Below are 26,595 nucleotides of genomic sequence, written 5' to 3'. Positions count from 1 at the left end.
TCATCATCATCATCATCCACTTTGGTCCAGAGCAGCAGGGGGCGCTGTCGCGAGCAACAAGGGTCCGCGAGACCACGGAAATGAAAAATCGGGATTTTCAAAATGGAGTCAAAAGTAAGTGAGAATATATTTTGACTTCTACATGCGATTAAAGCACCACTTGACAGCGTTCAACTTAGAAGTTTGTTGGCTTATATTAGCTAGCCCAACAAAAAAAAAAAAGTGTGATTTTTGCAGACTTTGATTGTTTTGTTTCTATTCTTTTTTTTCCTAAAGGTGCACATCAGTGTTTTCAAAAAATCCAGCAGACCACAGGTGACAAGATGCACGGTGTGCTGTTTACGCTACCATTGCCCCCTTTGCCCCCCTGCAATGTACAAACCCCGGTGTAAGTCACAGGTTTTGAAGCACTTTGCGGTGCATGTAAAAAATGCTGTTGAATACGAAGGTTAGTTCTCTCTATCAGCATGATCACTTGTTTGTTTGTTTGTTTGTTTGTTTGTTTGTTTGTTTGTTTGCAACCACTACTACCACTACTACTACTAAGTGCATGGGCTTACCAATAGTAACGTTACTTTACTTTTAATAAAGTGATTTACTTTTGCTCACAGGGTAAACACCATGCTCTTGTGCCTTCACAGATTTCTACATCACAAAATGCCACCAGGACTGCAGGAGTGGAAGCAGCGGCCACTTCCACTGCCCTTTCTGCAAACGGACTATAGTGAGGCGGCAGGATTCAGAGAGGCATATTCAAACCTGCAGGCGTCCCGCTGAGGAGCCTCCAGCAAAGAGACCCAAAAACCCACAGAATGTGCCCAGATTTAAGGAGGAGACACGTTCGAGGTCTGGTCAAGGGGCCGCGACAAAGCCGGACCAGAGACGGACGGCTCTCGCTCCGGAGAGGCAGGAAGGCACGCTCCTACCGGCTGGCCGCAGGAAGCCGTCTGGCCGTGACAGCCCTGCCTGCAGAGTCGGCGGAGGGAAGCCAGCGACTGTGCTTTGTCCACATTGTGAAGTGCCAATGATGAAAAAAAATATAAGAAAACACATATACAGAAGACACCTTGACAAGGCCGTGGAAGACATCACTGCACATTCCCATCTGGATGCTGTCTGCATAGATGAAGAGAACGGTATCTATGCAGTGAGGAAGTCTTTCCTTGAACCGTTTGTGCCGCTCCACGTGCAGAAGAAAACCTGGGGGAAAGAGCACAAAGTTAAATGCGACTCCAACGAGTGCATACAGGCCTGTGCCTTTGCGGTGAGGGTAGGCATGAGGACATTTCAGTGTCATCACGTCCGCTCTCTGGACTACTGCAAAGAAAATGCCGTCCAGACCGTACTGCACGAAGAGAAAATAAACGAGATGGTGAAAAGCACGTGGTTTGGAGAGGAAGAGAAACGGCAGTGTCTCCAGCTCCAGTCGCAGGCGGCCGCTGCCAATGTGCCGGTCTCCGTCGACGTCAGCATGAAGTCAGAGCACAAGCTGTTCGTGTCAGTCTACGAGCCATCTGTGAGCTACTGCATCCGGCTAGGACGAGTCATCGTCACTTACGACAAAAGAACGGACACTTGGCACTGCCCGTGTACAAAGCCGAGCTCTTCGTGCATTCACAAATATATGGCCAAGTGGCATTTATTCGAGACTCAGGCGCATCTCTTCAGGAAGGAGCCGAGCACGGGGACGAAATCAGACACAAGTGAACAAGAAGAACCATCAGCTGAAAATATGGGCATCACATATCCTCCTGAAGATGACCAGCTGCAGAGAATGGTCTCATACATTCACTCTTCGAAAAGGTACCCAGCTGTTTTACCTGACGCTGTCCTTTCTGTCCGACAAGAAGAATACCCAGTGCAGCTTTTCCCCCTGGAAACGTTGTGCTCTACGTGTCCGGAAGACACCGATCTCGGCCCACCGATTCTCATCACAAGTCAAGCGCAGATTGTGTCTTTGACTGGTGCTCAGAAAGGTAAAGTATAATCTATTTGTCTTTTTGTTAACGTGTCTTTTGTCAACTCCCGAAAAAAAGACTGACCCCCCCCCCCCCCCCCCCTCTACTCCTCTCCTCTCAGGTGTCAACACTTACTGCAAACAATGTAGCAAATGTGGGATGCTGTACAGATACCAGGAGTATCACGATGGTTTGCATAACTTTGATGACTGTGTCATTTTGACCTTAAATCTTTGCATCTTCCTACGGAACTCGCTGCAGGTACACATTTTGCATATTGCACATTCATTGAACACATCATGTAATGAAGCAGTGTGCCTTTGTACAGAGAATGCTTCATTCAACCTTTTTTGTCTTTACAGGCTCACACAGCTGTCGGTCAAGTTTTTGATGCCTTAGAAGAAACTTTTAAGACTCCGTTGCCAAGCAGGGATCGGCTTCTTCATGCGTATTTGCATTTTGAAGCTCTCACGGCACATGAATATAAATATTACTGTGTGAACTGTGGATACTTCCCGTCTGTAGTGGTGATGGATCGCCACGAAAAGGGGGTGTTCAGCATGCCGTGTAAGTGTCTTTAATTGTGTCGTGATAATTTAAAGGCTGACGTTGAGATTGTGTTGACACTTTGTTGTGTGGCGGTGTCTGTCTTTCTTAAGTCGGTGATGTAGAGCCGGTCCCGGGGGATTTCACAGGGGACGTGAACAGTGAAGATTTCTGGGATTGTGTTTCCGCGGAGATGATTGCCTGGGGACTCACGTCGAGTAAGTGTAATTCTGTGTTTTGTTGTTGTAGGTTTCTATTTACAGTTCAGTAGCAACGGCGTCAAAATCCGACAGATTAAATTTGTGCTTTCAGTTGAAACACATCAACAAAAAGCTTATCTTGTTCTTTATCTGAAACTTATGTTTAACAACTACGTAAATATGTAAAAGACATTCGTCCCACCCGATGAACCTTGCTGAATTGGTTTCCCAACATTTCATTCGGACTAACAGGTGACAGCAACAATCCGTTTACAGTCCATCCCAGCTATCATTTTTGGGCACCTTGGATTGGGCAAGGCACACGGAGGTCCGACATAGTGCTTAACACAGAGTTTTTAAAAGCTCCGGGCGACATCAACGTAACAGAAGACAGACTCACAAATCAACTGATGAATTTGAAGGTATGTCTTTCACACACTTTGTTTAACCCTTTATTTTGTTTCTAATATGGTTATTTCTCTGTTTATAGACCTGAAAGAGCAGGACAGTTTTATGGAAGTAGAGAAGCAAAGTGGCTTTTTGGAAGCAATTGAATACATTGAAATCACATCAATAAGCCAATAGACAGTATAACACACTGTCAAAACATGTTTCGAGTATCTATTCTTTCCCTTGACCTACACAGGTGGACGCAGTGCGTACGCTCTGTAAGGAATGTGGTGTCGACTCTAATGGTTCCAAGATAGATCTCGTTCTGCGCCTCAGGACCAAAATGCAAAATAAACAGGACTGCAACAAAGTGTTTGAGAAGATCTGCGGAGCTTCAGGTGAGACCTCTGCACTTTTCTTGGTTTTTCAGTTTAATGCGATCTCTTGCCATTGCTGTAAATAAATGTTAACCGTACATATTGTGCTCCTTACTGCTAATGGTTTAATTCTTTTCTATTCATCAGGTGGTTTGGCTGCCATCATGTGTCCCTGCGGCATAGTGTACAGCTTGAAGTTCAACATTAGAGCAGAAGGCCCCAGAGACTTTGCAGATATGCTGCTGGCGTGGAAACATCTGCCCAATGTATCAGTCTACGACTCAGCACAAGCTCTTGTGAACCACACCAGTGGCAGAGAGCCAGAAAATCTACCATTCCAGCCACACGAAGGCCGTCTTGCTCCTCCAACTCCTGAGAACATTCAGGCCGCCAAGGACCGAACACTGAAGATCCACCTTCCATGGATTTTAGAGCCGAACACTGAAGACGTTGAAGACGACAGTCATCCGTGTACCAAGTCATCTCAACGTTATGTTTTGTGTGACAAGCCAGATGAAGATAACGGCAAAGATGAGAAGGACATCCTCAGGAGGATTGATCTTGTGCCTGAGCTAGCGGGTCAGCTCAACAGCAAAGTAGCAGAGCAGTTCTTCACAGAGATGAGGAAGAACGAATACTTCCTGAAAAACATGTCGCCGTCAGCTTGCGTTTTTCTGGTGCGAAACATGGTTCATCACCACAATGAAAAAAAAGAAAGACAAAGCATTGAGAAGATGAAAAGAAGCGTGTGGGAAGTCGGGTCCAGCCCGGATTCTGTAGACAATTCTGCCAGCTTGGGTCATTGTCACGACACCAGGGATATAACATGACCGTGATCTCTGAGAAATAAGCCCTCAATTTAGAAAAAAGTAGATTGAATAGAAGACTGTTGTTCGTGTAGTGTGTAATTTACAAAGAAAAGCTTATAATTGTATGTTAATACAATTTAGCTGAAAATGTCATTAGGAGTCCACAATCAGTTCAATGGATTATTGTATGCATATTGTTACTAAATATATGTATTTATCTTTCAGAGACATACTGTATCTATTTTCTAAGTTTTTTTTGTGATAATTCAATAGCATGATTGCCGTAACCCTGTAGAGCACCAACCAGGCGCGAGCTTTTAATGTTGAAAATGAAAAGCTCACGACGCTCCTGGGGCTTCAGGGCACCAGGTGAGAGGGCATGAGACGGGAAGTTCCAGACTGCAGCCATGCAGAAAAACTACTGAAAGGACAACCTTTGTAGATGTAAAAAAAAAATAAAAAATGTAAAGACGACAGTTTGTTCATGGTTTATGTAAATAATCAGGAAAAATAAATAGTCTTTGTTTACAACTTCTAAAATGGCTTTTTGTTTCATGTTCTATTATAAAGCTGAATATAGAAGGATTCCCCATTGACAGTTTTTTTTTTTTTACACTGATTTATCTAAGATTAAAAAACAATCATAGCAAGGAATGAATTATATTGCAGGGGGGGGAAATCATCCAACATGTGTGTGAAAGATACATTTTATTCTTAAAGCGAACACATTTGACTAATCCTAAAATGTCTCTAGATACAGTTCAACCTCTGTCATTAGAAATACTGGTTGGTACTGAGTCCTCATCCTGTACACAAAGTTCACAGATTAATGAGCTATTGCAATATTTGGTAGAACATGTAATGGGAGAGGAACATTTTGTACAAACTAGCATTCATATTACCTTGAGGGACTAATACTATATATATCATGAAACTGCAGAACAAACTTGATTATTAAGCGGTGATGCAGTAAGGAGCGGTTGACTTGACTGATGGAGAAAAACATCTCTGTAACTGTACAGTACTTAAGAATTCCCTTTTGCACATGTTTGTATCACAACTCGTCTTTGTACAAAGCCCCAGAGGACACATTCTTCTCACAGACATACACATACTCAGCAGTACAGTGCAGATAACATTGGTCCTGAGGGTCTGGAGGTAGGAAACAGCAGGAAGGTTTTAGGAGCACCATCAACAGTGTGAGGAAATATGTAACAGGAAACACAACGGCTAATGCTAAGATGACATGCAATATTGGTACCAAGCCATTCAATTTAGGCTAAAATACAAAAAGGCACAAGTGAGGTCTCACTTTTCCACATCACCGTCTCTCCACCTGAGAATCCACTTTGTGGTTTCTCAATGTCTTATCTCTCCTACCTTTCTTGGTTACAGTTCCATTGTCCTTTTTACAAGAAGTTTAGTTTCTCAGAAGTATAAACACTGCAGGACTCCGATGTGTCAGTGTCCAGCGGCAGTGTTGAAAAGTATTCCTGTGTTTTGCTCCATCTTTCTTTGTTTCCGTCTTTTTTGATCTGGAATTGGGCACAGTCCTCAGAGGAATGGAGGCAGTCTGACGCCCCGGGCACAGAAAAGGAAATCCTCCTCTCTTCTTCATTAGATGTATCCTGCTACAAAAGAATAAGTTTAAAAATGTTTTAAATACATGTGGGTAGTGATGGCTGAATTGTAGTTTTACCTCAGGGGTTGAGTTATGACAAGGGGAGCTCCGAGGTGTCAGCCTGTTTGCTTCCTGGTTCTGAGATCTTGGTGTTTCCGCCATAACTGGACTATAACCCTGGCAGAACAAACAGCAGCATGTTAGCATCATTTTAACAGTTTTGCCTGGGAGGGAAAACCTGCTGATTCATTGAAAACAGTTAATCAGACGCACAGCGTGAGTGGGACTGGCTCGTGGGGTCCACTTTCTTGGTGTTTCAGGATGCTGAGCGTGACCGTAGAGAGAGGACGGCTGAGGGCTGGGCTGGCTGTAGTCCTGCGCAGAAAAACAAACAATGACACATAAAACTTTTTTTGGTGACAACAATGTAGAAACAAAGGGAGGCCAAAACTATTGAGCATTTTTCATGAATCTTGGGTATTTCTTTGTCTTTGTTCTGTTGCTGAAGGTCATCATTTCTCTGTTGGTATCACCGCTGATTTGTTGCTTCAATATTCAGTCATGAGTGAAACTAGCTCACCTGCTTTCTTCATGTTTTGTGCGATGATGTCATTACATCCTAATCATAAATAGTACACGTGTATGGACCTCTGGAGGGATGAAAGGCATTTCCAAAAGATTTTTTCCATATTATTTTCAACAGGTATTTCACTGGGCTGAATCTTTATTTTTAGTCTAGTTTTATAATTTTAGAATTCACTTAAAGATGATGGTTCAATGTTGATATTAGGATCATGTATGAGATTATATAACATATTAACAAGGATCTTAATGTGTCTCTTGCAGGTTTAACTAAAGGCTTCGAAGGACACTTGATCTTACTTGATACAAATCTTAACACTGCCGAAATGACACGTATTCAAATGGAGTCTTATTTATACAACACACGGCAATAGATGCAAACTTTACGAGATGGATTATAGCACATAAGCATTCAACTTTGAAGTCCTGGATTTAAAAAGAGGTAGAGTCTTGTTAATATCACGTAGTTATTTAATCTCTCAAACGTTCAACATGGCACACATGTTCTAATAATAACCACCAATACTCCTCTTGCCCATCCAGCATGAGTGTATTGATTATAAACTTATTATTTAATGTATTCATTTTAATATGATCATTTCTTAAAGAAGCTTGCTCTGGACTGGACAAGTAAACACTTCCATGTTAAACTCTATTAAAATGGTACAGCACTAAACTACACAAGATTCAAAAATAATTATAATAAATAATTATAATTTATCCTTTATTAATCCTGCGAGGGGAAATTCAGTTTTTTACACTCTGTTTAATGAACATGCTACACAAACATGCACAAACAGGATCCTATGGACGTGCATTAATGGAGAGGTCTCAGAGTGAGGGGGCTGCCCACAGCGAGTGCTCCAGAGCAGTTTTGGGGGTTCGGTGCCTTGCTCAGGGGCACCTCGGCAGTGCTCAGGAAGTGGACTGGCACCTCTCCAGCTACCAGACCAATGTCCGTGCCGGGACTTGACCCTCCGATTCCCAACCCAAGTCCCGACAGACTGAGCTACTGAAAAGCCAAATAGCCAAATGAAAAGTGGGGATCGAAATCTTTTGAATCAGGCTAAATCCAGTAAGCACTAAACTGAGGGCACAACTCAAAAAAATAAAAGGAAGACCTCTAACAGCATTTCTCCTACCTTCAGAACTATCTCACTTGGGAGTGCCACTTAACAGGCTCTCCTGATTTCCTCACCTGGATGTTGACCCTTGGAGGGTTGTTTGGTGGCGGGCGGTTTGCTCTGAGGCTAGCGATGAAATGCGAGAGGCTGCAGCTCGGGTATCTCCTCATGAAGAGCAAGAAACCAGCCAGTGATACTAACATACCCGAAGGAACTGTGATGGATTTGAGAAGCGCTCGCCATCTGCCTCCCTTTTCTGAAAAGATAGAGACGTCATCAGATCCCAGAGTGAATGAAAAATAAGCAAAAGAACAAACAAACAAAAAAAGTCTAACATGAAAAAAATAAAAACCTTTTAAGTCACTCACCAATCACCTGCAACATAGTGGAGGATACCAGGTTTCCATCTCCGTCTCTTATTTCGTAGACGCCATCATGCCTCGAGGTCAGCCTTGCTATGACGACTTCGTTGATGCTGCCATTTCTACCAAGAGAGATAAGGCCCCTGTAGCGCATGTCGTAGTCCGTTATGTGGCCCTCGCGGATCAGCTGCACCGGGCCTCGGGGAGGCTTAGGGTCAAAGGGGCCCAGGGAGGATTCATCAGGGTATCGGTGGGGGGTAAAAATGAGATGGGCATGAGGGACAGGAAGAAAGAGGGGCAGGTTTAGAGACTCCCTGGTGAAGCGGGTGACATTGAAGGAGTGCCCTGCGTCAATATGCAGGATTGTGAACAGGAGGGGAGAAGGACGGAAAATATGAGGGTGTCAAATGGAAAGGGAAAGATAAATATAAATGTTACATTTGACACTTGACATGGTCCTATAGTTAAAGAAATGACACAGTCAGCTCTATTCAACTCATCCTTTGGTTTTCTGTCTCTGCTCACCGCGGACAGTGAGGGTGCTGCGGGACAAGGCCTTCCCCTTGTCGTCCCTGATGGTGTAATTGCCCTGGTCAGCTTGCCTCACTCGCTCTGCCACCCAGACCTTCCCGCTCCTCAGCAGCCGCCCTCGCCCCACATTGCTGGTCGCCAGGTCTGTCTTGTTCCACAGAACAACGGGCATGGCCTCAGGTGGAGCACCCCTGGGTAAAAACTCCAGCAAGGAACCATTTTCAGGGATCTGGTACTCAAAGTTTTCCCCATAGTTTCTGTTGTAAGACTTGATGCATTCTGAAGCGAGAGAGAGAGAGAGAGAGAGAGAGAGAGAGAGAGAGAGAGAGAGAGAGAGAGAGAGAGAGAAACAATTAAAAAAACATATACTACATACACTTTAAACAGTATAAAAATATGTGAAGGAGAAAAAGGGACCAACATAGAAGCCAATTAAATTCTATTGAAGGATCCATTCAAACAAACCACTTCTGGGAAAATTGAAAAATGCAAAACAAACAGCAACAGCAGGACCTTCCGATCCAAAATGTAGACATATGGATAAACCACTTCTCTAACCTTTTTGGCCCAATAGAGCAGAAAGAAAAAAAAGAAGATAAACTACAAAGTCACTAGGAACTGAAAAGGCCTGTTGTGTTGACGGCATCCTAAACGAAATGAGAACGTTTACAGACCTCAAATTCCAGTTGCCTATTCTAAATCGCTCCTCAGTTCCCGGGATCTTCCCCAATATTTGGAAACCAAGGACTAATAACGGCACTCCACAAAAGTTGAGACAAATTTGACCCCAATAACTACCGTGGGATCTGTGTCAACAGCGACCTGGAAAAAATCCTCTGTGTGATCATAAACCACAGACTCCTTCATTTCCTCACCGAAAATAACGTCCTTGAAGAAATCACAAATTTGCTTTTTACCAAAGTATCGCACAACAGACCACGTTTTCACTCTTGGCAACCTAACCGACAACCGAATAGACTAAAGATTAGCAAATTATTCTCCTGCTTCCAAAAAGTTTGACTCACGAGGGTTTGCTGTACAAACTGTTAGAAAGTGGAATTGAGGGAAAAACCTACGGCATCATAAACTCAATGTACACAAACAAAAAATGTGCTGTAAAAGCCAAAACCTAATTATAACAACAACATTCAGTTCTTTAAGCTGAGAAAATGTTCTTGTAGAACAACTACTTTCGATACTTGAAGTGCATTACTTGCAGATTACACTTGATTAAATACATTTCCTTTGGTTTGATTTTGAATAAAGGACTTTTATGTGTAATGGAGGCAGCTGCATTGGGCAAAACTACAGGGGGGGATTTCACAAAACAGGAGAAACTTCTGTACCTGAAACAGTCAATCGAACAGTCTCATAGGTGAATCCAGAGGCAAGTTTGATGGAATAAAGTCCCTGATCATCATGAGTCACTTCTTTCAGGACTAGCATCTTATCTCTGGTCCACTCGAACCGTGGGTCCTTCACCTGCAGTTGTACAGTAAAGCGTTTTTTTTTGACCATCTGAATGCACATTAGACTAACAGAATCAACAGCTGAGACTCACTTTTCCACTCACATTTGTCCTGTCCAGCAAGGTGCGTCTCTCTCCCTCTGAGTTTGGCGTAAAAGTAACCATTCTGGATGTAGAGTACACAGGCAGACGAAATTCCTTCCCGGAACACACACTCTGGGCTTCTTCTTTTTCACCTGTTAAGGTACATAGAAAAACTTTGCAACCTCCTTGGCGAATGTGTTTTGTAGATGAAGGATGTGTGATGAAATGTTGCATTTGACTCACCCAGTACAACCCAACCTGTGTTGAGAGCAAAATAAATATGATTATAAATAGTATTATACAGAGCTATGCTTAGGTCACACCAATATCATTTGACTGTGGAAATTCTATTACAACTTTCAAATAGATTTACCAACTTAAGGTAAAGGGTAAATAGATTGTACTGTAATAACTGACCTCCTTAATTGCGTCGTAACTTCACTGGCCTCAGCCATAAGCCTGCCACTATCATTTTTATCCAATTGAACTTTCTCCGTAGCTCATGTTCTTCTGTTGTCCAGTTTAACTATGGAGTACCACAAGGGTTCATTCTTGGACCAATTTTTTTTTTCATTGCATATGGTAACATCTTATGCAGGTTATAAAGAACCTTTAATTCCACCTTTATTTTACACTCTATTCCAAACTCTAAAGCTAAACATACACTATATGACTGCTATAAAATAGAATGCAATTATCCTAACTTCCTAAGAAATAATTTTTTTTTGTAAACCAGAAAGCCACTATGGATGGTCCATACTACATGGAAATCTTAAAGCTTCCTTACAGAAAGTACAAACCCTACTAATTAAAGTTGTAGTTTTATGTTGAGAGTTTCCAGGTCATGCCTTTAAAAGACCTTTTTGACATTTATAATTTCACATGACTAGCTTTGGCTGTGATGTAAAAACCTTAGCTTCAATTAAAAATAGAAAATCATTCAAGCCATCAATTGCAATGTATTGTACTCCCCAATACAATATTCAATAACTCACCCACTGCGAGAGGAAGGGCAAAAAGGGCAGTGAATAGGACAGTGGAGGACATCTTCTCCTTTGACGACAACCCCGAATGTTTCATCTACGAACAACGTGGACACAGATGCAAACAAGAGATAGTCATTCGTCGGTTCCCCCCCTCTTTGAAAACAAGCCCGCAAGCCGAACAGTTTCATCATCAACCCATCAGGGCCACACAAGGGGGAGCTCAAACACAACTGTTGTGATGATGCAGCGCCCGAGCGATCCATATCATTTACATCCACGAAGAATCAATATTGTCACAGCGTGATTCACGACACCCTGTATGCCGTCTGAAGTTAAGTCCACGCAGGTGTCAAATGTATTTCTACGCAGATGAATACTATTTATAGCGACCCCGCTGATCATCAAGCCGCCAGGGGTTGGTAAATTGTCAAATCTAGTAGTCATTGACGCATGCAATCTGTACTTACCTGCAGGAAAACTGACAGAATGGATCAATCGATGGATGTTGAGGAATGTTTATATATAGAGGGATAAGAGGATGACAACGTCCTCTGCAGAGCGCGCATGGGCATTAGCGCTTGTTCTACAATTTATCGCGATGGCAGGCGGCATTCTCAGCAGCGCCTACGCACGATGCGTCGCATGCTGCGTTGGTTTCGCAAATTCCTGGGAATAAAAAACCGCTGATAGCGTAAGAGCCTGAACAGTGACACAGGAGTAGGCCTACTCCTTATGCCGAGACAAACTTAAATGTTGTCAGTAGTTTACAAAAGCAGGAGATGTGTCTGCAGATAGATGCTATTTCGTTATTTGACTAAAACTGATGGAGATCTAAATCTAGGCTACCTGTATCCAAAAATGTCACAAATGTTATTATGACGTTGGACAAGTAGCCTATGTTAATATTTACAGGTATATGGTTTAAACTCCCGTAGGACATAGAATATCATCTCCCAACAATGATATAAAAATGCTACAAAAAATATCAAGAAAACAAATGGAGCAAGTAATATAGCCAACCAAAGTGTGGTAAAAAAGTACAGCAATTATAATTTGATTTCAAGTATGTTTTGCTATAATTTGAATCTGCACATTTACTTTAAGTAAATCTATCTGCAGTTTAGAAAATTAATATCTCTGAAATAACAGAGGACATGGAGTCAGATTTATTTCTAAAGCAAATGATATTGTTTCACACGTGCAGATATAAACTGCCACAGACACAATAAAACTCTTTGCACTCAAATTCAACAACCTTGCACAAATTCATCAACGGAGAGCTATACACAGGTAGCTGTGAGGGTAAAATAAAAGATTTGAAATGAATCTGTTTTCATATTAAACCTGTACATCAGGTTGTAGGAACAAAAAAAACACGAATAGCCTACTAGAACTTTAAAATTGTACATAATGTCTTTAAGAAATCCACTGCTTTTGTATACCTTACATCTAATCCTAACCTTTTTTACACGATATGTTTTGTATTTTATCTTTTCTGTGAGGTATCCCTTGTGGTTCAGATGTTTCAAGCATATAATTATCATCCTATATTAAATAAATATTACACTTTTAAAATTTTACGCACTGCTATTAAAACATATGCTGTTGAATGTATTTGTTTTCTTTGTTTATTCTTTGACGTAGCCTACATGCTTTTTATATATTGTAGGCTGTCTGTTTATATTTATTGATCGTTTAAACCTTAATATACAGTTCATGGTTAAAACACACACCATGCTGTGGTTGAGAAAAAGGCGCCTGGAGGACGGTAGGCTATATGCACAGTTTGCGCACAGTCTGCGCAGACATGACGCTAAAACACAGTTTGAAGATAGCCTCGCCCCTGGCTGCCGGGTTTTTCCTTCTCTAGGACGTTGTTTATGTTTACAGTCTATGGTTTTGGACTAAAAGTAATACAATACGTTTGGGAAAATCATTTAACAGTGAGTTGACAAATTGTTGTCACTGTGCTTATTTGAAATGTTGTGCACAAATGTCATCTTAATGTTCTCTGGTTTTAAAGAAATGTTGTGGCGATCTCATCATGTTGTGTAATTAAATACATGAAATTCAATAACCTCTGCTCTCTCTGCAGGACATGTTAGGGTTGTATATTGCTGTTTCCTTTTTTGTATTTGGTGAGTGTACGTTTTTTTCTTTCTTTCTTTTTCTTAAATTAGTGCATAGAAGGAGTTATTCAACAATGTAAATGCACTCTTTTCTTGTTCTAATCCTACTAAACTTGACTTAGACTGAGGAGAAATTGGATGTATTTTATTCAGTCATTGGTGTTACCCAGAGGTTAACCCCTTACTAAAGGTTTTGTAAGTCATACTATCATGGGTCAGTAACTTCATATGTAAATGAATTGACATTCTCATAAACTCCAGTTGTACTTTGTGTTTGGAGTTAAATAGCAGGTTAGCATACTGCCATGCAAAAGTAAAATCCAAGACCCTAAATTAAAAAAAAAAGAGGCAGGATCCTTTTGTCATACTTATCAAGTGGTCATGGTATATTTTTTATAATGTAGCTTCAGTTGAACATTTTTTTTCTCAACATTATAATAGTTGTTTCTGACATAGGCCTACATAATGTACCCTCTATTTATACCTTCATCTATTTATAACTCTCTGTTTGAAGGTTCATCTTCTGCTCTTGAGAATAAAGCGCCGTGCTTTGGCGGAAGACTCTCCATACCGTTTGAATACACACCGCTCCTTTTCAGTGGACAGTTGTACTTCACTCCGAGTGATGGAGGACCCACAACTCTATTGACGGATAATGGGGAGGTAGGCATGCATCTGGTGCTGTGATTTCTGCTATGCCGCCTATTGCTATGACAACCTTGTGTGGAAAGAGCTGTGGATATGACAAAGTTAAGCACCTGTTCAGAGCAAACCAGATATGAATCAGAATGAATGTACTCCATCTGTCCTGATTCAGTCTTTTTCTTTTGTCCAATTATTTAGGCAAAAGACCCACGGCTTAAACGAAGCTTCATCACTTCTCCTTATTTGAACGATTTGACGGAAAGAGATGATGGAATTTTTTCTGTCTCATCCAATGAGAATAGGCGTCTTGATATCATCAAAACTGGAGGTTTTGGGTGAGAAAATGACACTGTACTGCACATTAAAACCCTTTATTCCAACAGTTAATTAGTATTTCTCAATTTAATTGTAGAGTCCTAAAAAGTCCACCCTGTGTTCTTTTGTGCGTGTGCTTATTCAGATTGTGCAGTCGATGTCAGCACAGTTTACGGAGATTGGTATTACCTTGACGTTCCTCGGGAAGGCTGAAATCCTGGAGTTCACTTCCCAGTCCCAGTCCCAGTTACTCCCTACCAAAGGTCCTGTGGAACCGCACAGACCCTCAGACCACCAAGAGAGGCAGAGGACAGAAGAAGCGTGACTTCTGGGAGATCATCAAACTCACTCAGAAGGACAATGGCTACTACAATGTCGGGGGGAAAAGGTGGGCCTTTGCTGTCCAGGACTTTGCTCAAAGTAGAAGGTGATTTCAGGAATGTCATAGAAGAAGAATGTTGTCTTCAGACTCTCTGTGTAGCTGATTAAATGTTCTATCAACTCTTCTCCTTCACAGCGGACTCTATAAGCTATAAAAGAAGTAAAGGCGAGGACCTCATCATCAGATATCCTTCGACCAAATCCTCTTGGACTGTAACTGTGACTAAACCCGGGGGAAGACACAGAATACTTCATTTTGATCGAAGCAGGCGATCTGCTCACTGACAATAGTAATTCTGGAATACCGGGAATATGGCGGGAGGGTTCAGATTTTGCATGACGGCATAGAAATCGGGTCTTTGCGAATCATGGACTCTGGCGTTCTTGGGTTCAGAGACGAGGAAAACTACTTGGCCCTGACCGTTCATGTGAATGTGCATTTGTTATTGTTTCCGTTATTGCGGAATCGTCTTTGTGGGGATCCTCTGCTTCTGCTGCATGAGAAAACGATGTTGTAAAAAGAGCGCTCCCAAAAGGGACGAGGCTGCAGCGGCACCTCCAGTGTATTACCATGTGAGTTTGCGCTAGCTGGCAATCAGATCAACTGTTTGTAATATGTGTTGCTATTTTTAATTCAATATCCTTGTTTTCCGATTGCAGGGTAAGACCCATCTTTCAAGCCCGAGTTACCGTGCTGCACCTGCGCCAAAACCCTCTTAGGAGCCAATGAACCCCAGTGAGCCAGCAGCTTCATCATCTGGGACACCGGTATGTCTTAAAACTAAAGCATTCAAGCAATGAACCAAAACTTCTTTTGAGGTGTTTCGTCGGTTCAAACCATGACAACAACAATAAGGTGTTAGTTTTAGACCTTATTTGGTTGCTCATTAACGTAACCAAGTCCATGCTTGGTGCCAAAACACATTCAAAAGTTTATCCAAAGCAAATATACTGTGTAATATCATCATGTATCCTTATCATTTAATCCACTAAAAATGTATTGTAAAAGACGATCATCCTGGGGCACTGATGGCCTAGCGGTTAGGCCACGCCCCCCCACATAGGACGGATGTGGACCGCCAAGCGGATGGGCCGTGTTCAAGTCCAACCTGTGGCTCCTTTCCCCACACGTCATTCCCCACTTTTTCATCAACTTAAACATTAAACTTGTTTTGGTTCACAGGCTGCGCCTCTGCGAGATCAAGGGGATGCTCCAGCTCCTACTGTCGGCTCTGATTGTCTCTCCTCTGACCGTGAGCTGAGGCGTGAGCTGAAAGGACTGACCGGGGGCGGCTGTGGCTCAGTCGGTAGAGTCGTCGCCTCTCAACCGGAAGGTCAAGGGTTCGATCCCCAGCTGAGCAACATGTGTCCTTGGGCCAAGACACTTAACCCTGAATTGCTCCCGCTGCTTCAGTGGCGGTGTATGAATGGGATTAGTTACTTCTGATGATACTACATAGCGATCATCACTACCATCAGTGTGTGAATGGGTGGGTGTGACATGCAGTGTAAAAGCGCTTTGAGTAGTCGGAAGACTCGAAAAAGCGCTATATATCAAGTCCGTTTCAACTTTCACTGATGTTTATACCTCAGACAAACTCAACTTTTAGTAAGAAACGTCATTCACATTGGACAGATGAGGTGTTGTTTATTGTGACCAGCCTTAGCTGCCTTTTGGTTGGACAGTGACATATACACACGTTAGAAAATAAGTTGCATTCGGGGCGCTGGTGGCGCAGTGGTTTGTGCATGTATGGAAGCTGTAGTCTTCCAAGCGGGCGGCCCAGGTTCAAATCCGACCTGTGGCTCCTTTCCTGCATGTCGTTCCCCACTCTCTCTCTCCCCAATTTCTGACTGCCCAATAAAGGCCCAAAAAGCCCCAAAATAAACCTTTAAAAAAAACCAAAATAAGTTGCATTAAGAGGTGGACAAAGTCAAGTACCAGTGGTTCCTAACCTTTTTTCCTTGTAGCCCCCCTACTTGTATGGTAGAAATGCTGAAACAGCAGTCCCATATCCTTTTGCGTTCTCACATCAGCTCACTCGGACTTTCAGCAGAATAAATACGAAGGGGCTGGCAGGAAAAACTTCAGATAAAGTCAGTTTTTTCAGGAGTTTGAAAGCACTAATCGTCTTCCGCTGTGGGGGGCGTTAACAAGCATCTAAGCATGACTTTGATTGGCAGTCTGCATGAAATGTTCGAGAAGTTTTCTGGAAAGCGTTTGTGAAAACAGCTTACAGTTATTTTATAAATGCAAAATGAAACACAATACCATTAATGCTAGCTTGACTCATTTCAGTGCGTATTTCGGCCTATGTTTGTGTAGCATGTTAACTAGACAGAGTGTAAAAACGAATTTCCCCTCGCTGGGATCAATAAAGTATAAATTATTATTATTATTATTGACTCATTTCCACATTTGTCACAAGTTAAAGGTTGGGACTTTCTTCAGTATGAATACAGTTGTACTCACACAAATGCAGGGTGCTCAGTTTGATGCTAATATAGTATTATTTTTGTAGTAACTCTTGATGACTGGATCTGTTTTAAAGTAATAGTATAGCAAACAGTGGAGGGTGAGAGGAGGATATAAATCAAGTTAACCATATTAACACACATTTAAAAGCTTTTAGGACAATTGATGTATTCACTCAATTTTCTCAGGAACTAAAAAACAAATAAAGCTCTCTCGGTTTCTGTACTGTAGTTTTAAACTGCAGATGTTCGAAGTGCTTATCGATATAATACACCAAATGAAATGAATTTGCCATATATTAAGAATGTATAATGTTCACATCTTAATGTCTGCTGTGCCTGGTGCTGCCAAGGAGGAGAGATAATGTTTCAAAATGAGTTTGTTTAGCAGATAGAACAGATCATGTGACTCAACCTGGAGTCAGCATTCTTGGAAACAAAAAAAACTACTCTCAGTTTTTTTTCACACACTTTTTGACGTGATTATTTCTAACCTTATCCTGTGCCTAGATGTATGTATCAACATGTCCGAGTGGCTTTCATCATTGCATTGAATGCATGCATATGAGAAATTATATTTATTATACTTGTTTTGATATCTACACTTTGTATCTTTGTGTTTATATATTTAAGGTCTTTTGAAAGCTAGGTTTGTAAACTCATCTTTTGAGCCACCCAGATATAAAAAATATCGATCTGCATTAAAAGTAATGATGGTTGACTTGTTGAAGCTCACATTTTGTAGAAAGAAATATACATTGTAAAAAAAAAAAAACTTGTTGGTTTAAGTTTAAGAATAAGAACCATTATGAGGAGTATTTATCTAGCCTTCATCATTCTCATAGTCATTCGAGTCTATACCATTCACAATAGCTTATTTGTTCAAATAGACTTAAGTTGTTATCAGACCGTAAGAATGTTCTGAAGCTGACCCTTGAAAAAGAGAGGTCCTAAAAGGGAGCACATAAGCTTTGTCAAAAATTAAAACAAGTTAAAAGTGAGTGGAGTTTCTGAGTGCAAGTAATCCCAGAGTTAGGCTATCTAAACATAATTACCCTCGTCTTCACAGTCTCGTGTCATGTGTGCGTGCATGTTCAACATTCCTGTGGACCCCTTTTAGAACAGCCGACCTCTAGGGTACAGCTAACCTAACAAATAAACAAATAGCCTAGTGCAGCTGCTTATTTCGTTGGTTTTTTTTCGTTAAGAAACCTGCTGACGTGATGAGGTGGACAATAAATATATTTTCGGTTTTTTACTTTTCCCACGGATAAAAGCTGGACTCCTGTCCGCGTGAAGTTGTAACAGAGATGGGGCCACTTCACAGGCAGTTTTCACATTTAAAAGCCAGACATGTAGCCTACATTAGACATGTACAATATTCTACATTAGAGATATCTGCAATTTGATTCTTCTTAGTTATAATAGGCTTTATATATCCTCAATAACATTCTTGTGACAGTATGGATATCTAAATAAATAAAAAAGCATTCTTGATATCCAAAGTGTAATTCTCTGAGGCCTATCCATAATTAAATTAGGCGAATGATTAGTGACAGTTAAATGATCGAAAGGCCTTTCTGAAGTGAGAGTTTTTCCTACAAAACGCCAGAAACATCTGAAAATGAAAGCCCGATACACAAGAATGGAAAACGTGACGTCATTTGCCCTTGGACGTTTTCTGGATATCTGAAATCATGATTGTGAATAGAAAGGAATTCTTACCAGTGAGTGAAAAACAGCAAATGAGGTGATTTCCCCCCCCCCCCCCAATTTTTTTTTTATTAAAACCGCTTGCCATCATCAGGGTTATGGTTAGGGTCATACACTAGGATTTCCTATAGTCCCTGAACTCATCGCGAGAACGAGAAGCCTACGCCCTGTTGGAGCACAGAGACAGACCCTCATCTTACATGTTTACCTTCTAAAGGATTTATTACTATAATTGTAATGTTTGGTAATTTTCGTAGGCTATAGCGCAGTGCTTCCTGGATGTTGATGTTTTTTGCATGAAGTCTTGATAAACTACAAACGTGTCGTGCTTGTGACTAGTCGACGGTTCACGACGGGCTCTGTGTGTGTTTACTATAATGGAAGTAATGATGGTGGTGTTTTTGCTGTGGGGCTTCTTTGCAATGGGTGAGTACGAGAAAAATACTGCTACTTCACTTGAGTTCAAATTCCCGGAAGTAATTTAGAAACATTGTTCATGAACGTTTTCAACAGGCTGAGTCGTTTTGCAAAAAAGTTGCCTTCGTTAGTTTGTATCCTTAAAGTCCAATGCAGCCATATTAAATCTATGCTTACGCTTTTTTCTTTTTACAAACTATTCATTGAAGTGAAATGATTAATCATTCCCAACCAGAGTTATCCTAATTGAACTGAATTGAACCCATGCATGTTGCTCTGCTGTTGAATTATTGTGGAGTAGGCTAAATCTTAATTCAATACAGACTAGGCCTAACCATTTAAAAAATGAAGTTTGATTAAATGTCAATCAGTAACAATTTAAATCTACATGTGACAACCATGCAAGGGTGATGGAAAAAAAGACAAACAAGCACAGAAGTCTAAACAAAATATTATCTTAGAGTTATAACGTTTAAAATAAAAAGCGATGGTTGAGAGATAGCCTATTTGGAAATGTTTGACTGGAAGTATTTAAAATGTTAGAATAGCCTTATTAGGCTAGTAGTTCGCATGGATAAAGGTATAAAACTTGACTTAAATTATGGATACGTGGTTGAAATAGTTGAGTAAATGGATTGTAAAACTTGTCAAAATATTAAGGAAAATGTGACATTAATTGATTGAATGATAAATGCATTAAAACAATATTGGTGGAAATGAATAAAGGCACACACCATTTCATCTGACATGACTGTGGTGTAACTCAGGGCAAAATGTTAGAAGTCAAGTCACAGTGGGGTTTTTGAGCCACCACTGTGTCTGAGTTAAAAAAAAAAACATGCTTGGATTGACTAAATGTCATACTTTAGAATTTACAATACAGGGCTTTTACTGTTAACAAAGATTTTTTCCATTGTTATATTGCTAACTCTACAGGGGTTATGATCTGTACACATTAAAGTTAAGTTAATTCATGTAATTTATTAGAGATACTCAAATATATCCATTAAAAATGTTCCTTTATACCTATTAAGAAAGGTTACTAAATTCATTTAAAATGTTCATGTTTTTTAGTCACACTTGAGCAATCAACAGTGCTGAAATGTAACATGTATTCATAAGGTTGGTGACAGTGTTGTTGTTTTTCTACTCTCTCTAGGTTTCTCATACGATGAGATAGAGTATGGAGGCACATACAGGATTAAGCTGCCGAGAAAGACTCAGTCTGTTGGGTTCATCAAATTGAACATCCAGCATGCGACAACCTTGTGGAATCGGGACGAGCCTCTAACCGGTTATAACAGTAAGCACAGGGTGCAAGGTTCTTACTTTTTCGTAGAAGAAGTAAACCACAATGACAGCGGCAGCTACCTAATGAAAGACAAAGATGAGAAAGTAATTTCTACCAAGACCATGGAAGTCATAGGTGAGGATGAATCTTAGTTTTTCAACTTTTATCATTTCTTTTCCTCATACTTCTTTTTGTCAAGACACTGTTTCCTTGTTTTTTTTTGCGTTGCATGTTTTATTGAGTGAAACTTCAATGACACAAGAATATCAACTCCATGTGGCACATTCATCTAGTTTTCATGGCAACATGACCATTATGGGTCAAGACAAAGGGGTTTTATGTGTCAATGTCAACACTAATGTTCACCAAATTATTGAAGAAATCAATTAAAACATTTGAAAGATTCACTTGAATTATTTCAAGTATTTAGGTTTGACGGTTCTTTCACAGAGAACAGAAGCTGTAATCAGCTTGGATTCACTGAGTTTCGGGGGAAAGCATTACATACATCACTTTGGACAAAAACGTGTGCTAAATGAAGTGTAGAATTATAAAAGTAGGACTGAAACCAGTTCAGAAATGTTCCACAAAGGTCCACCCAGTTCTCCAGTCGGTTAACTAATATACTGTGGTCATTTTTTTACCATTTTTATCTTTTATTTTTTTAGAGAAAATAATAGAAAAATTAGGTTATTAATGCCCAAACTATCATTTTAACATACAGATATTAATATAATGAAGTGCTATACATCTGCATGTGTATTTGTATTACCCTATGATCGATTGGTCATCATTATAAGTATGTGAGAGTTCATGCTTATAGCCATAGACTGCACATCTTTAAAATCTGACTTCAATAGAAAGGGAACTTATTAGCATATGGGCACGATGCATTCCTGTCAAACCAGCTGAACTGTCACTGAAAACGTCCTGGAAAATAATCTCCAGAAAAGAGTGGCAACCCTGCTGTTTTCAGGGCCTGTGGGTAGACACCTGAGAGAAGACACAAGTTAACAATCTGTATCAGATCTGACGTCATGACTTGTGATACTTAAAAAAAAAAAACACCTTCAAGCAGAATATCAAGACAACGGGAGAAGGAATTTAGTGAGTAAATTGTTATATTGGTAAGTCAGTTTGTAGTTAGTGTAAGTAAATTGGTTTGAAACGGACACTGTACATATCCTGACATCGTCTTTTCTGAATTTTGCTCTGTAAAGAAGGTGGCAGAGTTATCGCAGGTCCTGGTACTGTAGAACAAAGTTCAGGTGCTTCTGACACAGCAGGGTTTGTTCACCTGTCAACAGCAGCAAACAGGGCATGTGCATCGGATTAGTTTTTGGTGATGATGTCTGAGAGGAAAGATTGCCTTGCATCCCTCAGTTGTGAATAATAAATAGTCTCTCTTAATAGATGTCACAGTAAATCTGTATTAATCTTCTCTTTTTACTCACACCATGAAGGCTCGTGTGCATGGTTCCCAAAATGAGGATGAAAGCTGTGAAAGACAAATGTAAAGAAAAAAACCTACCTGGGATGAGTTTGGGATTTTGTTTGGAGAATCACTTTAAAAATCCTCTGTCTTATGTGCTTTTTTTTGTCTTTCAGCAATCAGAAGATACAACACAAAAACAGTTGGCAGATACTTTGACTTCACGTTTAATGTGGGATCAGACTCCTGCAACATTTACTTCATCCCAGATGGTGGATATGAGACTCAGATAGTTCGTAAAGGCAAACTGCTGGAGCATGACGACCAGGATTGTAATGGATTCGACTTGTCATATCCATGTGGGATTTCCAAAAATTACATGCAGTTGTCATGCAACGGGCGCTTTGAGGTCAGAGATAAGCATGGTGACCTGGCCTTAGTGGAGACAGTGGAAGTAGAAAGTAGTAAGTACATGTTTTTAGATGACTGGAAATAATGTATCTTTATCATACACTTTTGGTTTGTTAATTAGCTTCAGCCAAACTATTTATAAAGTTTCCTAAACTGTGTTATTTTCTTGTTCACATAGTGTACCTTCTTCAGCTGTCTTTTATAAAGCGGTAATAGGTCTGTTACTTATGGATCGCTCCATTCTTCTTCTTTCAGTGTGTCTTTTGAACATGTAATCTATCTCGCTTTCATTTTTGAAAAGTAGTGAAAAAAGGATCATCACAAGTTTGAAGGGTTGCATCCTTTTGACGTCAAGTTTAGATGAACTGTGCTATAACCAGAGAAATGCAGGATGGCCTATTATTCAAGAGGCTGGTAGAAAAGCAACACGTTTAATATTTAACACAATGATATTGTTCGTCAAGGTTGTTTGTGATACATTTTCTACCCATTCTCTAGATTCTGCTGCTGAAGAAGAAGATCATGAGCCTACGTTTGATACATCCACCTCCATTGGTATTGGCATTGGTGCTATACTTGGTGGACTCAGTTGCTGTTGCTGCACCATACGTTTCTGCAAGAGCATAAGCTCCTCTAATAAGGACAAGTCTGAGAGTCCTGATGAGGAACCTACTGCTCATTACCGTCAGGTGAACAAATTTGGCATTAATGCCGGCCCGTGCTTCTTCAGAGTGTTAGTGCAATAAATAAACTAAGAAGCTGTTCAAGTCATGCAAACTGATTGTTCTTCTCTTCCACTCAAACTGCAGTATGAGAGGGAGCCTGTAAGACCGAGTTCAGACCAGCTCAGTCGGCCCTCTGAGACGCTGTACCCCACTGTGCCTCCTTATAATCTGAGCGTCCCGCTGGTTAGTGATTGTGCTGCCTGTTGTTGTAATAACCTCTTCTACTCTTGTTTAACTCCCTTCTCTCCACTTCTAACGTGTTACGTTTCACTTCATCTGGCAGATACACAATCCTCCTCCGCCCTCTGTGAGTGTGCCCCCAGCTTATTCTGAGGTATGATCTAATCAGTCAGAGCTCGCACACACGTTCCCTCTGGCATTTCATGCTCTTATCCTTCAGGCCTAAATGGCATGTTGGGTGCCTTTCCTGTCTCAAAAAGTTCATTTAAAAAAAAAAAAACCTGTCTTCCCTGCCTTCACATGAACCTCTCTTTTACATGATTGTATTATCAAGATGCAACTATGTTAAAGGTAACATGGTTTGTCATGGTATTAACACAAATAAACCCTTTTTGACACATATCATATCTAAATCATTTAAGGGTACGAGCAGCCCTGAGAGCTAGCACATGGTTACTTTCAGACTTGCACAAAACTCCTGAAAAACATCTGATATTTGCAGGAGGAGCTGCATGAATGTTTTCTGATCAGCAGTATGTTTTGCTCTGCTCTTTGCTTGGCATTGTGATTCTGTTGAACTAAGCATAGCATTGATATCAAGGCAGGTATTCCCATTCTAGTGTTGAACAGTAGACTATGTTGCTTCGGGACGCTACTTCCAGTATTGCTTACTTACCCCCTCCTTGCCCCGACCCCCCTTAATCTGACAGGGTTTAATTCCCTCTGTGAGGTGCAAATGTGAACAGCCAGGCTTTCAGAAGATGTACTCCTGAAATGATCTAGATATTTTCAGGAGTAAATATGTGAAAAATGGTTTACCATGAAAAACAAAAGGGGGAGCCACTTGTAAAATATTTCTCATTATGTATCGTGTCAATACGGTCACTACATTCACAAAGATAGAAAACTGTTCAATTTGATGTGTCAGAATATCTCTAGTGGTAACATGAGGTGAATTTTCAGAAAAAAGCGAACAGTGAATATCTGTACATTTAATTCTGCCGGTGTTGCATTAATGAAACTGAAACTGATAGTCAGTCAAATTCTGTCTTTTCTTTCAGGTTTCAGCTCCAGCAGAGCAGGCGGTCGCTCCAACTTTCCCCGTCCCCTCTGAGGACCCCGAGCCACGGTTTGAACTCTCCATCTCCTCGGCCCTCCCGCTCAGTTCAGACTCAACTTTCTCTGATGTTTATACTTCAGACAAACTCAACTTCTGATGAAACCCTACATTTTAAGAAGAACACTTGTTAATGATTAGAACTATTAGAAAATAGTCATATTGATTAAGGCAATATTTGAGCCCAAGAGAACAATTTAAATTACTTATTTAAGGCCCAGCAAGCTGTTTCCCCCTGTTTGCTTTGTATCCAGATTTATCAATCAGGAATCAGAGTGATATAAAACGTATCATAAACCTGTCATCGAGGGCATTTAAAAAGAAACGGCTGATTAGCCTGCTAATAATTTCATTTTGTGGGACCCTTGACAGAAAGATTACGAAAATGTTTTCATCTGAGTCAGTCCCATTCGTTTTCATGTATATAATAGATTTTAGCCTTCAAACTGCAAATGTATGGTAAGCCTTGAGACTCTGCCAAAGGATAACAGCCCTAGGGGTAAAACACTCTTCTAGGATGACTTTCTACCTCATGAAACTCAGTTAAAACTTCCAGTTTTTTAATAATCTCAGTAGTATCTCATTGCACTGAATGAATTGCGTTCACATGCAGTTCTTGTTCGGTGTTGTTTAATTACTGCAGACTGTTAACACTTTCAAGGAAATTACAAACATAAAGTTGCTTTAACTCTGCTAAACTCCTACTTTTTCTAAGTAGGTGATATCAATTTGAAATGAAACATGTTACATTTCTCAGGATAATCCCATGTATATACATGTTTTATGCTCTTATAGTTATTGTATGTCAACTTTGAGGTATCACTCGTGCAGTTACACCTCAAAGGATACCTCAAGTGCATTAATTAACATAAATGTGTCACTTAAACACATGTACAAGCCATATACTCAAATGCAGCTGCAATGTGCTTCTTTCTGCAGTTTTCATTTGGATCATTCTCTTGTAAATCAAACACAGAGCTGCATTTGGAAGTTTCATATATGTGTGTGTATCATGGATGTCAATTTTTTATTGTAGATTTTACTTTTTGAATGTTTTGAGCATGTCCTAATCATTTACTGGAACCATGTTTAAGAACATGATCAAATGTGTTTTTAAACCTTTTCATAACAGGTGACCACTTTGTGTTTTCAGACTTTGTCAGTTGCATTAAAGCTGATTAAACCCGACTGCACCGTATACGTTTGTAAGTGTTCCACTTTCTCCATGTTTTCAGGATTAAAAAAAATGTCTTCTTGTAGTTCTCCCATACACCACTACAGGCTCCGCCCATCCAGCATGTCAACACACAGCCAAAAGCTCCTCCAAGCGTATACATTCTTTCCCACCATACCAACCGGTTCCCAGAAGAAACTCAGCAGAGCAGACGTTAACATGGCTGAGACCATTGTGTGTGTGTGTGTTTTCTTTTTTTTTAAATGGTGTACCAGACATAAAACACAATTCTTCTTTCACCTATTTGTTACCCTGAGTGATGCTGAAAATCTCTCCAAATCCACCACATACTTGTGCTTTAAGTAGGACTGCAGTGGACTAATGCCTGTAATACATGTTTCACTAAATCCATATAAGATATCTTTGTAAAACTTGTGGGAAATAGATATAAACTATACGCATGACTAAATAAAAAGAAGTATATTATAGCTTTTAACACAACAGGATTTTTAAGTAATCCGAGAAATTAAAATCTAAAGACTGAGACTTCTTTGCATTTTAAATGTGAAGTAGATTAGGGGATTTAAGGCTAGTTTGCATACTACAGTCCCTTCATAATCAGACCAGCAGAAGAAAACTTAAAGCACCTTGGAACGTCGGTCTTAACAGCTAAACCGTGTGATGGTTTGAAACACACATAATCCTCCTTATTAAACTGAACTCTGTAGTCTTGTGAATCTCATGTGAGTCAGAGGAGCTGCAGGATTTGTAATGAAAAATTACATAATTAAATAAACACAATTGTTTCACTCTTTCTTTTGGAAGTGTCGATGAAAACATTTGATCAGAAAGCATGCGTCTGTAACTAACCGGCACTTTGGATTTGACTTGTACGAACATGCAGAGGTAAACCCAGGATTACTTATTGCATGAGTGTTTTTTTTATTATTTGTTTCTTTGGTCCCTTTATGACATAATTCAACATAACTTTAGAAAGAAAATCACTTTTCCCCTTCTTTTTAGCTAATTCAATAGCAAATAGTTGCTTATTTACACATTAAATAGACCCGGAGCGACGCTGTTTATTTAGAGTTAGTTCCTGGCCACATGATGAACACATGTAAAACATGTACTCTCTTTTTGTTCCATTTT

General features: G+C 40.3%; 3 protein-coding genes and 1 long non-coding RNA gene across 11 annotated transcripts; 3 read left to right on the top strand and 1 right to left on the bottom strand.

The window, feature by feature from the left end:
- The first annotated feature begins 74 nt into the window (after nt 1–74).
- LOC132981848 (uncharacterized) lies at nt 75–4,820 on the top strand. 2 transcript variants are annotated; one of them, XM_061047946.1, is made up of 9 exons: nt 75–114; nt 277–388; nt 642–1,976; nt 2,080–2,219; nt 2,321–2,525; nt 2,618–2,722; nt 2,957–3,126; nt 3,351–3,492; nt 3,619–4,820. In XM_061047946.1, exons 1-9 carry the CDS (start codon nt 103–105, stop codon nt 4,299–4,301), a joined length of 2,904 nt encoding a protein of 967 aa, XP_060903929.1. In that variant the 5' UTR covers nt 75–102; the 3' UTR covers nt 4,302–4,820. The 2 variants fall into 2 exon arrangements, with proteins under 2 accessions (XP_060903929.1, XP_060903928.1); XM_061047945.1 differs by having other exon boundaries at nt 277–448.
- A 149-nt stretch (nt 4,821–4,969) lies between these two features.
- On the bottom strand, nt 4,970–11,663 carry LOC132981849 (uncharacterized). Of its 4 annotated transcripts, none has more exons than XM_061047948.1 (11): nt 11,506–11,663; nt 11,048–11,132; nt 10,296–10,310; nt 10,074–10,204; nt 9,847–9,982; nt 8,495–8,779; nt 7,976–8,314; nt 7,682–7,863; nt 6,175–6,276; nt 5,980–6,078; nt 4,970–5,908 (listed from the first exon to the last, which is right to left on the bottom strand). In XM_061047948.1, exons 2-11 carry the CDS (start codon nt 11,130–11,132, stop codon nt 5,690–5,692), a joined length of 1,593 nt encoding a protein of 530 aa, XP_060903931.1. In that variant the 5' UTR covers nt 11,506–11,663; the 3' UTR covers nt 4,970–5,689. The 4 variants fall into 4 exon arrangements, with proteins under 4 accessions (XP_060903931.1, XP_060903930.1, XP_060903933.1 ...); XM_061047947.1 differs by having other exon boundaries at nt 4,970–5,911; nt 11,506–11,662; XM_061047950.1 differs by having other exon boundaries at nt 4,970–5,911; nt 11,052–11,132; nt 11,506–11,662.
- A 1,188-nt stretch (nt 11,664–12,851) lies between these two features.
- Nucleotides 12,852–17,704, top strand: LOC132981847 (uncharacterized). 3 transcript variants are annotated; one of them, XR_009674654.1, is made up of 8 exons: nt 12,852–12,948; nt 13,134–13,176; nt 13,682–13,830; nt 14,018–14,147; nt 14,273–14,554; nt 14,645–15,081; nt 15,169–15,276; nt 15,692–17,704. It is a non-coding gene; the product is annotated as an uncharacterized LOC132981847 (long non-coding RNA). The 3 variants fall into 3 exon arrangements; XR_009674653.1 differs by having other exon boundaries at nt 12,864–12,981; XR_009674652.1 differs by having other exon boundaries at nt 12,869–13,176.
- Nucleotides 17,705–18,832: 1,128 nt separating this feature from the next.
- On the top strand, nt 18,833–25,457 carry LOC132981846 (uncharacterized). Of its 2 annotated transcripts, none has more exons than XM_061047943.1 (7): nt 18,833–19,122; nt 20,273–20,539; nt 22,013–22,297; nt 22,746–22,936; nt 23,057–23,155; nt 23,256–23,306; nt 24,214–25,457. In XM_061047943.1, the coding sequence occupies exons 1-7, from the start codon at nt 19,074–19,076 to the stop codon at nt 24,367–24,369; spliced, it is 1,098 nt and encodes a 365-aa protein (XP_060903926.1). In that variant the 5' UTR covers nt 18,833–19,073; the 3' UTR covers nt 24,370–25,457. The 2 variants fall into 2 exon arrangements, with proteins under 2 accessions (XP_060903926.1, XP_060903925.1); XM_061047942.1 differs by having other exon boundaries at nt 22,013–22,300.
- The last annotated feature ends 1,138 nt before the right edge of the window (nt 25,458–26,595 follow it).

The sequence above is a fragment of the Labrus mixtus genome, chromosome 10, assembly GCF_963584025.1.
Source record: "Labrus mixtus chromosome 10, fLabMix1.1, whole genome shotgun sequence".
In the NCBI taxonomy this organism is placed as follows: domain Eukaryota; kingdom Metazoa; phylum Chordata; class Actinopteri; order Labriformes; family Labridae; genus Labrus; species Labrus mixtus.
This window is presented reverse-complemented; position numbering and strand designations above follow the sequence as displayed.